At 43.4% G+C, this 16,915-nt stretch overlaps 1 protein-coding gene across 1 annotated transcript; it reads left to right on the top strand.

Moving 5' to 3' along the window:
* The first annotated feature begins 508 nt into the window (after positions 1-508).
* Positions 509-16,656, top strand: RAD52 (RAD52 homolog, DNA repair protein). Its single transcript, XM_065887538.1, is given in 12 exon segments — positions 509-589; positions 1,668-1,769; positions 2,587-2,680; positions 2,863-2,930; positions 4,759-4,877; positions 5,731-5,806; positions 13,621-13,774; positions 13,777-13,804; positions 13,983-14,128; positions 15,489-15,560; positions 15,917-16,132; positions 16,595-16,656. Coding segments are annotated over 12 exon segments (1,218 nt in total).
* Positions 16,657-16,915: the final 259 nt, after the last annotated feature.

Raw genomic sequence — 16,915 nt, 5'->3', positions numbered from 1 at the left:
TGAACACAGGGTCTTCTGCGCCATCTGGCTCTTCCCTTGCGTCGTGTCTGTTACACTCCCGCCTGCTGGCGTGTTGGCTCCGCGACAGCAGTTCAGCTACCGTGGCCTGTGTTTCCTCTTCAACCCCACAGAGGTCAGGGTCACGATGCCCATATAGCAGGTGGTCGTAATCTCCCCTAGCACGCTTCTGTCATTCTGACCTTTTCAATTACGAACATTGTAATTATAACATACAATACATTCTTATTGTAAAAATCACCTTTAATAGCACCACCACGCTAGTAAAATTTTAGCAGAAAGGTAGAAGCAGACCCCAGAGGATTCTAAGTGGTTTGTTAGGTGACAGCTAAGCACTGAGGAACTTGGCCCTTGACTGGGTCAGTGTTTAAAGTATGCAAGGAAAGTTACTTCATCTGATTTTTAGTAGAGGCTCTTGCCTTTTACCACTAGCATTCTTTGAGATCATTTTTTTAATCTTCTTTTTATTTAGAGGTCAACCTGAATCAACATGTCTGGGACTGAAGAAGCAATTCTTAGCGGCCGTGACAGCCATCCAGCTGGTGGCAACTCTGTATTATGCTTTGGTCAGGTACATGTGTTTTTTTCATACCTGGAAGGAATGAGGTTAAGTGAAAAAGGTATGGGGAAGCCATTGGTAGAGCACCATCATATACATGTAAACTGTTTTTTTTTTTTTTTCATTTAAGTGCATCATTTGGGAGTCTTTGACAAGCTCTGAGGGCATTTTGGAACTTTAGCAGCACTGGGGGTTACATTTAGATTTAAATTTTATTTATTTTTTGGATAGATTACATTTTCATATGCTGTAACATTCAAAATGAAACAGACTGTATGTAAAAAGTCTCACTATTTCCTATCATTCTTGTCCACATGTCACCCAGATCTCTTTTTTGGAGGCATCCAAAGTTTCTGGTGTTGTACTCTTTGTGGAGATATTCTGTGCATAAAAGGGAGATTCTTGCTTTGTCCCCCCAAATTCTATCTTTGTCTTACCAGAAATCTATTTGTGTGTATTTATTCAGGGCAAGGGGAAGAGTATTGAGGGGATGAAAATCTAAACAAGTAGGAGTGTATTTCTCTATGTGTAGGGTGGGAAATTGTTGAACTAGAGAAGAGGACAAATGGAAGCAGGGCTTCCTGTCATGTTTTCTCCTCTCCTGCTCCCTTGCCTCCATACATGTCATATAGACTCCGAGGAGGGAAGTTTCAGTTTCCCAGTTCGGGCTCGAGAAAGTTTTGTAGGGATGGTAACATATTAGTAACATCTAAGGCAGTGGTTTTCAAAATGTGGTCCAGTGACCCCTGGGGATCCACAAGACCTTTCAGAGTCGGTGAAATCAAAATTATTTTCATAATAATACTAAAGTACTCTGTGCCTTTTTCACTCTCCTTCTTTCGTGAGTGGGTGCTTTCCAGAGACCGCATAGCATGTGCTGACACCATTGCTCTGATGGCTACTGGAATGTGTGCCTGCAGTTTCTCATTTTTAATTCCTAGTATTGATAGATATAACCCACATAAACAAAAGCCCGTAGGACCCTCAGTACTTTTGAAGAGTGTTAAGGGGTCTGGAGACCAAAAAGTTGGGGACTTGCTGATAAGCAATGGTGGAAATGTCAGTTTAATTTTCCCCTTGTGGATTACAGTACCAATACACAGCAGAAGAGTACCAGGCCATCCAGAATGCTCTGAGGCAGAGGCTGGGCCCAGAATACATAAGTAGCCGCGTGGCTGGAGGAGGCCAGAAGGTGAGAGAGTTTACGTGCTTGAAAAGTGGGCACCCACAACGCCGACTATTCCCATGAACTTGCCAACTCCCTCTCTGGTCCTCATGGATGGATTCAGAAGGCCTCTCATTCACTGTTAGTGGACGTTTATTTGTGTCTTTGGGCGGGGATGGGTTCCAGCCCTCACTGTCATCGGCAGTGGCCCAAGACACTAGTTCTAACTGGCTCCTCTGGCAGATCTTTGAACTAAGTTCACTGAGAAATTCTCTGGAATGTTTAAGGGTGCTTTTACCAAAAGAGCTGGTAAGGAATAAATTAAGTTTTTTTTTTTTTTTTTTTGCGGTACGCGGGCCTCTCACTGTCGTGACCTCTCCCGTTGCGGAGCACAGGCTCCGGACGCGCAGGCTCAGCGGCCATGGCTCACGGGCCCAGCCACTCCGCAGCATGTGGGATCTTCCCGGACCAGGGCACAAACCCGTGTCGCCTGCATCAGCAGGCGGACTCTCAACCACTGCGCCACCAGGGAAGCCCAGATTAAGTAAATTTATTTATTTATTTATTTTGTGGTACGCGGGCCTCTCACTGTTGTGGCCTCTTCTGTTGCGGAGCACAGGCTCCGGACGCGCAGGCTCAGCGGCCATGGCTCACGGGCCCGGCCGCTCCGCGGCATGTGGCATCTTCCCGGACCGGGGCACGAACCCGCGTCCCCTGCATCGGCAGGTGGACTCTCAACCACTGCGCCACCAGGGAAGCCCAGATTACGTAAATTTTGATCCACATTTAAGTATGGCAAGGAATTTCAACAAGTTTTTTTTTCTTCTTTAAATTTTTTTTCCAGGTGTGTTACATCGAGGGTCACAGGGTAATTAATCTGGCCAATGAGATGTTTGGCTACAATGGCTGGGCACACTCTATCACACAACAGAACGTGGGTGAGTATGCTTCCTGGCCGGTTCTGCTTCTTCGTTTCCCTTCCTCGGCATCGGCTGACTTCTGGCAGGAGTGTTTTGTAGGCAAGGACCTAGGGAAGGTGTGCTCAGTCGCCAGCAGGAGGAATACAGGTGAGGCACAGAGATCAGTATCCTCTTCAACTGGTTCTCTTTCCCACTCCTAGATTTTGTTGACCTTAACAATGGCAAGTTCTACGTGGGCGTCTGTGCGTTTGTGAGAGTCCAGCTGAAGGTGAGGGTGATGGAGGGGACATGCTGCCTGCAGGCACGGGGCAGGTGGGAGAGTGAGCAGGTACGGAGGCCTCGGGGCCCAGAGAGGGGGCGGGGTTGTGCAGACATCCTCCCTTATGTGCCCCTAAGAGAATTTTGAGGAACTCTGTTCTCTTGCACGTTTTTAAGTTGACTCAGTTTTCACCATATATAAAAACAGTTGTAAGGGTGTATTTTTTGGCATATTGTAAAATTTTACATTCTAAAATAAATCTGTTACATCTTTTTAACATGTACCAATGTATTCTAAATACCATAGAGGATTAAATGCTGTCATCCATTTAAAAAAAATACATGCGCAAGCTATTTTTCTTTTTTTCTTTTTAAATATTTATTTATTTATTTGGTTGCACTGGGTCTTAGTTGTGGTGTGCAGGGTCTTTAGCTGTGGCGTGCAGGGTCTTTAGCTGTGGCGTGCAGGGTCTTTAGCTGTGGCATGCAGGATCTAGTTCCCCAACCAGGGACTGAACTTGGGCCCCCTGCATTGGGAGCATGGAGCCTTAACCACTGGACCACCAGGGAAGTCCCTGTTTTTCTTTTTTTTTTTTTTGCGGTACGCGGGCCTCTCGTTGTTGTGGCCTCTCACTTTGCGGAGCACAGGCTCCGGATGCGCAGGCTCAGCAGCCATGGCTCACGGGCCTAGCCGCTCCGCGGCATGTGGGATCTTCCCGGACCGGGGCACGAACCCGCGTCCCCTGCATCGGCAGGCGGACTCTCAACCACTGCGCCACCAGGGAAGCCCCTGTTTTTCTTTTTTTTTGAGCAAGTTATTCTTTGGTCATCAGATATCTTACGTTGTTTCTTCTTGAACACGTATTTCCATTCCACTTCCCCTCTGGCTTTTATCCTAATAAAAGATATATGATTGAAAATCTTTTATTAATGATAACCTTATTATACTTGTGTGTGTGTGTAAAAATTTTAGGGGATAAATTTCCAGTGATTTTAAGGCTCTAACTGTTGAGAAATTTCTTCTGGATTGAGTTACTATTGATATTACAGGTGCTATTAATACATAATTTAGTCAGTTGTGTTTATGTTGAAGAGACAATAACTACATCAAAATATTTACATTTAATAAAACTTTATGGAAAATGCATTTCTTGATAAGATGGATGAGCTGTTTTTTTCTATTCAGTTAGTTTGTATATCCATAGTTAATATTACTTATTCCTAGACTAAACATTTAGCATTAATTCTATTCTGACTTACTTTTATAAATACTACCGAAAACCTTATTCACATAAACAAACTGAGAATGAACGAGTTTCATTACAGTGTCATTCATTTCTTTGACTACTTGTGAGTTATATATCAGAAATCACAATGCTATCATCAAACATTATACTCAGCTCTCTGTCAGCTAACAGCTTGATCAGGCCCACCTTTACTTTTGGTAGAAGCCGAGAAACAGGTACCACCTGACTTGTGAGAGGATTTGCTATCCAGTCATTAGAATCTGTTTAATATTTTAAATTTTTGGTTTGGTGCCCCAGAGGTTTTCATAGTGTGGGTAATGTGTCTTAGTAAGATGTGGGGCGGGTCAGGTGTGTGCCTAGTTATGTGAAGAGGAAGGAGAATTGTCTTGCACTTGGAGCACAGGCACATCTCTAGGCAGATCCGGTCCAGGAAGTAGCCCTGGAAATGGACTCTGGCAACTCCGCCTGTGTTCCAGGCCCTGGGCTCTGTCCACCCAGTCTGAACACTGATGCTTGAGGAAGAGAGCTCTGCAGCCAGGGACGGGGCTGCAGCTCCTCACGTTGGACCGTGAACTCCTTTTCTGTCCCCAGGATGGTTCGTATCATGAGGACGTGGGCTATGGTGTTAGCGAGGGCCTCAAGTCCAAAGCCTTGTCTTTGGAAAAGGCGAGGAAGGAGGCAGTGACCGATGGGCTGAAGCGAGCACTGAGGTAGGCAGATCCTGTTCTTCTCAGCTTTGGGTTATAACACCCACGTGGTTCAGAAGTCGAAATAACACAAGTCTTCCTCCCACCCTTGACCCTGTGCAGCCTGTTTTCCTGCTCTCTTCTGTCTTTCCCCAGTGCTTCTTTATGCTGAGGGCCCACTTTTGGGGGAATAAGTAGTAGAATCCTGTGTTCTCTGTTCTGTACTTGACCTTGCCTTCCCCACCCCTCTCATCAGCAGTGTGTCTTGGAGACCTGTCCACACAGCACATAGATTGTTTCCTCATTCTCTTTAATGCACCTACACAGTTTTTCATTATGTATATGTAACATAGTTAACTTAGTTTCATAGAGCAGGGTTTTTAACCTTTTTTGGGGTCATAGATGCCTTTGAGAATTGAATTACCAGAAAAATACATGTAAAACATGCACTAAAAATTTGCAGTACCATAACTTGTGGGGGCATCCAGATGTCCCAAGTAAAGAGCTTTGGTCGTGGAGGTCTGTGCCCCTAAAGTGTGCATGCTTGCTATTACTGGGGAATTGGAGCAGCCCTTGGGAAACATTCTCTGCTGAGGAGTTCGTGTTCTGCGTTGGGAGGTATAGCTGGTGCGATTTTGTGAGCACTTGCTCAGGCTTTCTGTGCCCACTGCCCCTCCTGCGGGCAGGGTTGTGACTGCTGTGCTCACTGCTGTATTCTCAGCGCCTAATGCACATGTGTAATGAACAGTTCTGAATGCTTATCAGAGTCCATCTCCTCTGCTGTGTTGAGAAGCAGCTTGTACAAAGGCTGTAGCTCTGTTCTCTGATATTCACATATAACGTTCTCAACCCCGTTCCCCTCTTTTCTTACCCGTAGAAGTTTCGGGAATGCACTTGGGAATTGTATTCTGGACAAAGACTACCTGAGGTCGCTAAACAAGTTCCCACACCAGGTATGTTACAAGTGGGGGGTGGAATGCGTCGCAGTAAAGGTGCAACTGATGATGCTTTTGTGTCATGAGTATTTGGTGATGGAGAGAGGAAAAGTGAAGACTTGGCTATTTAGAGGGTAGTGAAGTCTTGGCTATTTAGAGGGTCTGGAATGTATTTCAGACGTCTTTGAACATAAGAGCCAGCAGGAACCAATTACCTTAATGTACCAATGAGGAAATTGAAGCCTGGAGCATTTGTGTTACTTGTGTCCTATGTAGAGAGAACCGTGCTTGGCAGTGGTCTGTGAGACAGAAGGAGCACAGATCCCTTGCAGCACTGCCATTTCTTACAAACACTCAGAGCCTCACGTGTTCAACCTTCCTGCTCTTCCTCAGCTCGGGTGTCTTTCAGGTTTAGATCTCCCTTGTTTCTGTAGTTGTGTGTCATGTGATCTGCGCGTTTGCCTTCGGAGAATGGGGTCTGGAGTTTAGCGTGCCTGGGCCAGTCAGGCTCCGAAGCATTCCTGTTGCCTGGTGGAGTGTGGCTGCTTCACCTGTGGTTCTTGGGATCCCTGCAGTGCCGCCACCCTGGGCAGCCTTCCCTCTCTGGTACTAGAGGGGTTCTTTTTCTTGTGCTGCCCGTAATAGAGGTGTGTGTCAATTGGCAGCTGTCAAAACTCCATTTCTTGGGGCTTCCATGGTGGCGCAGTGGTTGAGAGTCCGCCTGCCGATGCAGGGGACACAGGTTTGTGCCCCGGTCTGGGAAGATCCCACATGCCGCGGAGCGGCCGGGCCCGTGAGCCATGGCCGCTGAGCCTGCACGTCCGGAGCCTGTGCTCCACAACACGAGAGGCCACAACAGTGAGAAGCCCACGACCTGCAAAAAACAAAAAAAAAACAAAAAAACTCCATTTCTGTCCTTTCTCTAAATCCTTTTTACATATAATTGGACTCAGTTTGCTAATATTTTGTTAAGGATTTCTGCATCTATATTTATGAGGGATATTGTAGTTTTTTCTGTTTTTAAAACATTGTGGTAAAAAACACATAACATGAAATTTACCATTTTAACCTTTTTTTTTTTTTGTGGTACGCGGGCCTCTCACTGTTGTTGCCTCTCCTGTTGCTGAGCGCAGGCTCCGGACGCGCAGGCTCAGCGGCCATGGCTCACGGGCCCAGCCACTCCGTGGCATGTGGGATCTTCCCGGACCGGGGCACGAACCCGTGTCCCCTGCTTCGGCAGGCGGACTCCCAACCACTGCGCCACCAGGGAAGCCCATATTTTCTGTTTTTTTGGTAGTAGCCATCCTAATGGGTGTGATTTGAATTTTTCTGATGATTAGTGATGTTGAACATCTTTTCATGTGCTTATTGCCCATTTGTGTATCATCTTTGGAGAAATGTCTACTCAGGTTCTTTGCCCATTTTGTAATTGGGCTATTTGATTTATTTGTTGTCAAGCTGTAGGAGTTCTTTATATATTCTGGCTATTAACTCCTTATCAGAGATATGATTGCAAAGTTTTTTCCCATTCCGTAGCTTGCCTTTTAAGTTTGATATAGCTCCATTTGTATATTTTTGTTTTTTTTGTTGCCTGTACTTTGGTGTCACATCCAAGAAATCATTGCCAAATTCAATGTCATGAAGTTTTTCCCCTGTGTTTTCTTCTTTGAATTTTATAGTTTTGGGTCTTATATTTAGGTATTTAATCTATCTTGAATTTATTTTTGTATATGATGTAAGTACAGGTCTAACTTCATTCTTTTGCATGTGGATATTCAGTTTTTCCAACATCATTTGTTGAAGAGACTCCTTTCCCCATTGTGTAGTCTTGGCACACTTGCTGAAGATCATTTGGCCATACATGAGGATTCATCTCTGGGCTTTCTGTATTATTACATTGACCTACGCACCTGTCTTTATGGCAGTATCATACTGTTTTGATTATTGAAGCTTTGTAATATATTTGGAAATCAGGAGGTCCTCCATTTTTTTTTTTCAAAATTATTTTTGCTATTTGAGGTCCCTTGAGATTCTTTATAAATTTTAAGGTGAATTTTTTTATTTATGCAAAAAATGCCATTGGAATTTTGATAGGGATTACACTGAATCTGTAGATCACTTTGGTAGTATGCATATCTTAACAATATTAAGTCTTCCAGTTCATGAACATGGGAAGTCTTTCCATCTATTTGTGCCTTCTTTAATTTCTTTCAGCAGTGTTTCATAGTTTTCAGTGTACAAGTCTTTCACCTTGGTTAGGTTTATTCCTAAGTATTTTATTCTTTCTGATGCTATTGTAAATGGAATTGTTGTCTCAACTTTTTGATTGTTCATTATTAGTGTGTAGAGACACAACTGTTATTTATGTGGATTTTGTATCCTGAAACTTCAACAGTTTTTTTTGTTGAGTCTTTAGGGTTTTCTACATAGAAGATCAAGTAATCTGCAACCAGAGATAATTTTACTTCTTCCTTTCCAATTTGAATTCCTTTTATTTCTTTTTCTTGCCTAATTGCTCTGGCTAGGACTTCCAATATGTTAAGAAGTAGTGAGAGTGGGCATCCTTGCCTTATTCCTGATCTTCCAGGAAAAGCTTTCAGTCTTCACCAGTGAGTATGATGTTAACTGTAGGCTTTTCATATATGGCCTTTATTATGTTGAGGTTGTTTCCTTCTATTCCTAATTTGTTGAATGTTTTTATCATGAAAAAAATATTGAATCTTGTCAGACTTTTTTTTTTTTGCATCAATTTAGATGAACAGGTGGTTTTGTTCATGGATCACATTGATTGATTTGTGTATGTTGAACCATCTTTGCATTTCAAGAATAAACCTCTCTTGGTCATGGTGTATAATACTTTTAATGTGCTGTTAAATTTGGTGAGCCGGTATTTCATTGAGGATTTTTGCATCAATATGCATCAGGGATATTGGTCTATAGTTTTCTTATAGTGTCTTTTTTTCCACCCTCCTCTTATAGTGTTTTTGCCTGGCTTTGGTATCAGAATAATGCTGGCCTCTTAGAATGAACTTGGAAGTGTTCCCTCCTTTTCAGTGTTTTGGAAGGGTTTGACGGTTGGTGTTAATTCTTTAAATGTTTGGTAGAATTTTCCAGTGAAGCCATTTAGTCCTGGGCTTTTTGTTGTTGTTGTTGTTAGGTTTTTGTTTACTAATACACTCTTCTGCTAGTTACTGGTCTATTTCTGTTTCTTCATGATTCAGTCTTGGTAGCTTGTGTGTTTTAGGAATGTATCCATTTCTTCTAGGCTCTCTGATTTGTTGGTGTACAGTTGTTCATAGTATTCTCATAATTTTTTTTTTTTTTCCGGTACGCGGGCCTCTCACTGCTGTGGCCTCTCCTGTTGCGGGGCACAGGCTCTGGACGCGCAGGCTCAGCGGCCATGGCTCACGGGCCCAGCTGCTCCGCGGCATGTGGGATCTTCTTGGACCGGGGCGTGAACCCGTGCCCCCTGCGTCAGCAGGCGGACTCTCAACCACTGCGCCACCGGGGAAGCCCTGCCCTAAGCTTTATTTCCTATCTTCTCCTAGCTTGTGTCAGCTAGAAACTTCCCTGTTAGTACTGCTTTTGCTGCGTATGTAAGTTTTGGTGTGCTGTGTTTTCAATATTTTCATTTGTCTCAAGATATTTTCTAATTTCCCTTGTGATTTATTTGACCCATTGGTTGTCTTAAGAAAGTACTCATTTCCACGTTTGTGAATTTTCCATTTTTCCTTCTGCCATTGATTTCTAGTTTCATTCCATTGTGATCAGCAGAGATTTTTTTTGCATAATTTGTGTCTTCTTCAATTTAAGACTTGTTTTGTAGCCTAACATGTGGTCTCTCCTGGAGAATGTTCCATTTGTACTTGAGGAGAATGTATGTTCTGCTGTTGTTGGGTGGAATATTCTCTATATGTCTTAGGTCCCTATGGTGTGTAGTGTTCACATCTTCTGTTTCCTTATTGACCTTCTGTTTGGTTCTGTCCATTACTGAAAGCAGGGTACTGAAGTCTTCTGCTATTACTGTCTTGCTGTGTATTTCTCCTTTCAAATCTGTCAAAGTTTGCTTTACATATTTAGGAGCTCTGATGTTTGGTATATAAGTATTTATAATTGTTATAGCTTCACAGTTAATTGACCCTTTTATTATTATAGAATGTCCTCTTTTGTCTCTTGTAACAGTTTTTGACTTAAAGTCTATTCTTTCTTATATTAGTATAGCCTCCCCTGCTCCCTTTTGGTTACCATTTACATGGAGTATCTCTTTCCATCCTTTCACCTTCAGCCTGTGTTATGTCTTTAGATCTGAAGTGAGTCTAATGTAGGGAGTATGTAGTTGTATCTTGTTTTTTGAATCCATCCAGCCAATCTATGGCTTTTGATTGGGGAGTTTGATCCATTTACATTTATTATTGATAGGGAAGGGCTTAGTATTATTTTGTTAATCGTTTTCTGTATGTCCTGTAGCTTAGCTTTTTTTTTTTTGTCCCTTCTTTCCTCTTACTGCTGTCCTTTGTGTTGTGTTGATTCTTTTGGTAGTAACATGATTTGATTCCCTTCTTGTTTACTTTTGTGTATATCCTATAGATATTTTCTTTGTGGTTACCATTGCAATTATATGAAACATTTTAAAGTTATAACATTCTATTTTAAACTGATAACTTGAATTGCATACAAAAACTCTAGTCCTTTACAACACCACTTTATGTTACTGATGTTACAGATTACATCTTCATATTATTGTATGTCCACCAACATAGATCGTTATGAAAGTTCTAATGGTTTTTACATTTAATATCTGTATTCATTATATAATTTTAATGGTTTTTTTCATTTAAATTCCATGTACCAAAATTATGACGATACAGGTTACCGTTTTTGCCCGTGTATTTACCTTTACTGGAGAGCTTTTTATTTTCATGTTGCTGCCCGGCATCCTTTTGTTTCAGTTCGAAGGACTCCCTTTAGCATTTGTTGTAGAGCAAGTCTAGTGGTAATGAACTCGCTCTGCTTTTGTTTATTTGAAAAAGATCTTAGTTTCTCCATTTTTGAAGGATACTTTTGCTGGATACACTATTCTTGGCTAGTTTTTTCTTTCAGGACTTTGACTATATCATCCCGCTCCATTTTGGCCTGTAAGCGTTCTGCTGGGAAATCTGATCATCGTAGGCAGGCACTCCAGTAAGTGATGATTTGCTCTTCTCTTGCTGTCTTCAGGATTTCTCTGACTTTTTTTTTAACTGAGATATAACCGACATACAACATTACAGGCGCACCTTGTTTTATAGTGCTTCATTTTATTGCACTTCACAGATAATTGCATTTTTTACAAATTGAAGGTTTGTGGCAACTGCATTGTCAGGTGATGGCTGGCATTTTTTAGCAATAAATTATTTTTTGATTAAGGTATGTACATTGCTTTTTTTTTGACATAATGCTGTTGCACACTTAACATACTACAGTATAGTGTAAACACAACTGTTACATGCACTAAGAAACCAAAACACTTGTGCGACCTGCTTTATTTCTATGTTTGCTTTATTGTGGAGGTCTGGAACCAATCCTGCAATATCTTTGAGGTATGCCTGCATATTAGTTTCAGTTGTACAACATGATGATTCAGTATTTTTATATATTGCAAGATGATCACCACAGTAAGTGTAGTTAACATCCGTCGCCACACGTAGATGCAGGTTTTTTTGATGAGAACTATCAAGATCTCTTCTTTTAGCAACATTCAGATATACAGAAGCGTTATTGACTATAGTCACCATGCTGTACATTACATCCCCAGAGCTTATTTATTTTATAACAGGACGTTTGTACCTTTTGACTCCCTTCACCCATTTTGTCCACCCCCCACCCCTGGCAACCACCAGTCTGTTCTCTTTATCTATGAGCTCAGTTTTCTTTTGTTTGTTTATAGAGTCCACATATAAGTGAGATCATATGGTATTTATTTTTCTCTCTGAATTATTTCACTTAGCACATTGTCCTCAGGATCCATCCATGTTATTGCAAGTGGCAAAATTTTCTTTATGCCTGAATAATGTTCCGTTGTAGATATATATACTACATTCTTTATCGGTGGGCTTTTAGGTTGCTTCCATGTCTTGGCTGTTATAAGTAACGCTGCAGTGAAAATGGGGGAGCGTATCTTTCTGGGTTACTGTTTTTCTTTTCTTTGGATAAATACCCAGAGGTGAAATTGCTGCATCATATGGTAGTTCTATTTTCTAATTTATTATTATAATTATTATTATTTCTAGTTTCTAATTTATTCAGGAAACTGTTTTCCATAGTTTTTCCCATAGTGGCTATGCCAGTTTACAGTCCCACCAGCAGTGCACAAGGGTTCCCTTTTCTCCACATTCTCACCAGCACTTGTTGTCTCTTGTCTTTTTGATAATAGCCATTCTGACAGGCGTGAGGTGCTATCTTATTGTGGTTTTGATTTTCATTTCCCTGATGGTGAGTGATGTTGAGTATCTATCTTTTTATGTACCTGTTGGGCATCTGTATGTCTTCTTTGAAAGCATATCTATGCAGATCTTCTGCCCATTTTTTAATTGGATTGTTTTGTTTTGTTTTGGTTTTGCTTTTGAGTTGTACGAGTTCTTTATACGTTTTGAATGTTAATGCTTTAGCAGTTACATCATTTGTAAGCTTTTTCTCCCATTCAGTAGGTTGCCTTTTCACTGTGTTAATTGCTTCCTTTGCTGTCAGAAGCTTTTTAGTTTGATATAGCCCCACTTGTTTATTTTTGCTTTTGTTGTTTTTGCTCTTTGGTGTCAAATACAAAAAAATCACCATCAAGACCAATGTCAAGGAGCTTATTGCCTGTATTTTCTTCTGGGAGTTTTACGGTTTCAGGTCTTTAATCCAGTGTTAATTTTTGTGTATGGTGTAAGTGGTCCAGTTTAATTCTTTTGCATGTGACTGTCCAGTTTTTTTTTTGTTTTAATAAATTTATTTTTGGCTGTGTTGGGTCTTCGTTGCTGCGCACGGGCTTTCTCTAGTTGCAGTGAGCGGGGGCTACTCTTTGTTGCGGTGCGTGGGCTTCTCATTGCAGTGGCTTCTCTTGTTGCGGAGCATGGGCTCTAGGTTCATGGGCTTCAGTAGTCGTGGCATACGGGCTCAGTAGTTGTGGCTCACAGGCTCTAGAGCGCAGGCTCAGTAGTTGTGGTGCACGGGCTTAGTTGTTCTGCAGCATGTGGGATCTTCCCGGACCAGGGCTCGAAGCCGTGTCCCTGCATTGGCAGGTGGATTCTCAACCACTGCGCCACCAGGGAAGCCCTGTTTAACTTATTTACTTCTCAATGTCAGTATGAAATCTCACAGTATAATTTTCATTTTCACGTTATCATCTTTATCCAAAATGTAGTCATCTCAATCCCTCATATTCCTTTATTCTGTCAGCATCCTATTATTGAGAGAGAAGTTCTCCCATGTGAAAAATCTCTGGGTTTCTGTAGTGTGATGATGTGTGATCATTTCCATTAAAAAAAAAAGTAGACGGCATCAGATCTGGTTGCCGAGAAAAGATTCAAATTAGATTTTACAGAGCATTTGCCCTCAATAAAAACTGAAGTATGATTCCTTATCAAAACTTCATTAATACATAATGGCATAGGTGGAAAATGAAATTGTTTTATTCCTCATATAATTAAAATGACTTGAACTTATGGATCCCTTGTCCCAGCTTCTTAGGACCTAGAAGGAATGATGGATAGAGGATTGTGAAATGCCATTTTTCAGGTATCTAGATCCTTGAGGAAGGGGAAGAGCAGTTGGAAGAAGTTTTTTTTTCTCCCCTTTTTTTCCCTCATTAGCTGCCTCTTGAAGTGGATTTAACTAAAGCAAAGAGACAAGACTTTGAACCATCTGTGGAACAAGCCAGATATAGCAGCTGCCGACAGAACCTGACTCTGGGACCCCCCAAAGCACAGGAGGTGACGTCCCCTTGCAGACCAAGCCACCACGCTGTGATGCAGGGGACGAGGACAGCAGCTCCGGGTGTGGGCTGCGTGCCCTCCCCGCCCCTGCTCCTTCCCAGGTGTTTCCCCCTGCCTCCCACTCCTGCCTTCACTTCAGAGCCAGCACACTGGCTGGCCCGTGTGCTCCCTTGGGAGCTGTGTGTTGCTGCTCACCGGTTAACTCAGGAACTCACCTCCCTGTCGCTCTCCTGATGCAGAAGCCTGACCTCTGCTGCCACAGAGAGCAATGCCACGTACCAGCGGAAGCTCCGGCAAAGACAGCTGCAGCAGCGGTTCCGGGAGCAGATGGAGAAACAGCAGCAGGAACCCCTGTCTGGCCCACCTGCCAAGAAGCAGGGTCCTGGTGAGAGGACGGAGCACGGGCTCTGGGGGCAACTGCTCTCCCCATTCTGCAGCAGGTCGGGTCCACATACAGCACAGAGGCGGCCACGGGCTCAAACCGTCACGTCCTGCCTCACCATTCCCCGTGACTGAAGGAAGACACTGGTCTTTTGGGCGAAGGAGATGGGCCCTGACATAACCTGGAACTACTTGTCTCAGGGGACAGAGCTTCTTTTCGCCTCAGTTACTTTGGCCACGTGTACATGAGAAAGCCTTTCTGAGCTTTTTTTTTTTAACTTATTTAACTTTTGGCTGTGTTGGGTCTTTGTTGCTGTGCACGGGGGCTTTCTCTAGTTGTGGTGACGGGGGCTACTCTTCGTTGCGGTGTGCGGGCTCATTGCAGTGGCTTCTCTTGTTGCAGAGCACGGGCTTCAGTCATTGTGGCACGTGGGCTCAGTAGTTGTGGCTCGCGGGCTCTAGAGCGCAGGCTCAGTAGTTGTGGCGCACGGGCATTGTTGCTCTGTGGCACGTGGGATCTTCCCGGACCGGACTTGAACCCATGTCCCTTCCACTGGCAGGTGGATTCTTAACCACCGCACCACCAGGGAAGCCCCTGAGCTGTCTGTCTCTGAACATAAAGCAAAGTTGGGTTTGAAGAGAATGGGTTTTTGGGCAATTCTTTATCCCTTAACTTTTTATTTCAGAGTCCAGGTTCAGTGGGAGTAGTAGATACAGGTTTTCTCAGAGTCTTTCTCAGAGACTAGAAACAAAGAAAGACCAAGTGGATTTTTGCCCAGCTTCTCCCTAAAAATTACGAAGAAGGTTCCGAGGACTTGCTTCACGTTTAGTTCTTTATAATTCCCCTCAGCAGTACTGACAGGCTGAGGTTAATGTAGGGGAAAAAACCCCAAAAAACGTACTGTGCTGGAGATGTTCTTAATAAGAATTACTATTCTAGGTCTTCAGCTTCCAAACCATTGCAGAAGCTCTGGGGGTCAGGGGTGGAGGAGGAGTCGTCTCCAGGACCTCCCCCACCCCGAATCACACAGTCATCATCTTGGTTTTACATATTCATTTCTGCTTAAGATTTTGATTGAGCAAGGGTTATAGCTTCAAATAAAAACTGGACAAAACGGCTTACAGTAACTCTTCCGTTTCTGCTAAAGGAGAAACAAACTTCTCAGGTTTTTTCCGCAGTTTGATGAGAAGAAAGAATGTAGTATCGTCAGTCCTACTTTATATAGATCCGTAGGCAGGACCGGCATGCAAGGTCCCGAGTTCTGCTGGCCGCGCCGATGAGTGTAACCCCAGGTGGCTTTGCGCGCACTTCCAAGGCCGCCCCCGGCCCAGCTTGGTTACGTGGTTTTGTCCTTTCTCTGCAGCAGCGCTGCCACCGGTGCCACCTGCCGGAACTGCTGCTTCAGAGCCGCTCACCCAGACAGACGTGCTTCCAGGTCAGGAGGGCTAAAGGAATGGCTTCAGTCCTAATCAGTAAATACCTGTCGAGTGTCTGTAGGTCACTGTGCTGTACACTTTCCGTCGTCACAAATACATTTCAAAAGAGGCATAAAATATCTTCATTTCCATTGGTTTTGTAGAAAGTGCTGACTGATAGCACATAGAGCACATATGCAGCGCCTCTACTGTCCGGACCGGCGAGAGGCTTTGGTGTACTTTCATGGGTCGGGGAAAGAGAAATTCCAAACGCCATCGTAGAGAGCATTCACGATTCGGCACCTCTCACGACCTGTTATTTTTCCAGCACCTCGTTTGTTGATGCTGCATTTGCTTGTGACCTCTGTCCTTGCAGACAGTCTCGAAATGTGGGACATGGCTCTAGATGCAGGGGACAGTGTGGTCAAGCCCTTGTCTAAACCAGAACCGCCGCAGGCCCCTGCCACCTCCGTCCTGCAGAACGAGATGGAGACCCGGAACAGGACCCCACAGAGCCTTTGCCACCAGAATCCACAGGCAAAATCTGGACCCTGGCACCTTCAAACTTACAACCTTAACCAACACCTAACAGGTAGCAAAGTGTTTTAGGAGCAGAAATGGAAGGGAGAACCTGGGTATATATATAATTCTATGAATCTTAAAGAAAGAATGACATTCCATTTTAAGAAGTTGGAGGGGACTCGTGCCAGACCAGTAGCAGTCTAAGAAAATGGAGTGTAACTGGATTAAGAGTTGCAAGTCTTCCTTGGAGTCCTGACCTGAGGTGCAGCTCTTTCTAGCTGATTGATAGAAGTGGGACACTGAAGCATGGCTGCGTTAAGAGCTTTCCTCTTGAAAGCAGGCCTGTCGTGATCTCTACCGCAGCTTGGTCTAGTGTTAACAGAGGGACCTGTCCCCCTCATAACAATTTTCGTTCTTGGCCTTTAGTTTAAAGTAGGACAGTAACTAATGCGATTCAGAAGTTTTTAGCTGTCAGTTTATTCCTTATTTTTACATCGTGGCAGCTGTATGTGAACAGTTTTCTCTTCCATAGGAGACTGTGATTCATATAGGAAGAACCAGGACACGAAGAAAAGGAAATTGGATCCATCTTGACCAAGGCTCCGTTCACCTCACTGGATTCTGTCACAAAGGGACTTTCAAAAACTGCTTGTTGGTCATGAAATGACTCATCATTCCTAGGGAATGAGCGTTACCTCCGGGGATTTACCTTGCTTCATGCTCAACTTCGCCAGACGATTTCACTATTGGAACCTGACGCAGATCAAGCTGGGCAGGTTGGGAAGCCCTGCGGAGATTAAACGCACACCTTTTCTTTGGCTCTTCACTGTTTATTCCTAAGCTTTCATGTTAA

The sequence above is a fragment of the Phocoena phocoena genome, chromosome 11, assembly GCF_963924675.1.
Source record: "Phocoena phocoena chromosome 11, mPhoPho1.1, whole genome shotgun sequence".
Lineage (NCBI taxonomy): Eukaryota > Metazoa > Chordata > Mammalia > Artiodactyla > Phocoenidae > Phocoena > Phocoena phocoena.
This window is presented reverse-complemented; position numbering and strand designations above follow the sequence as displayed.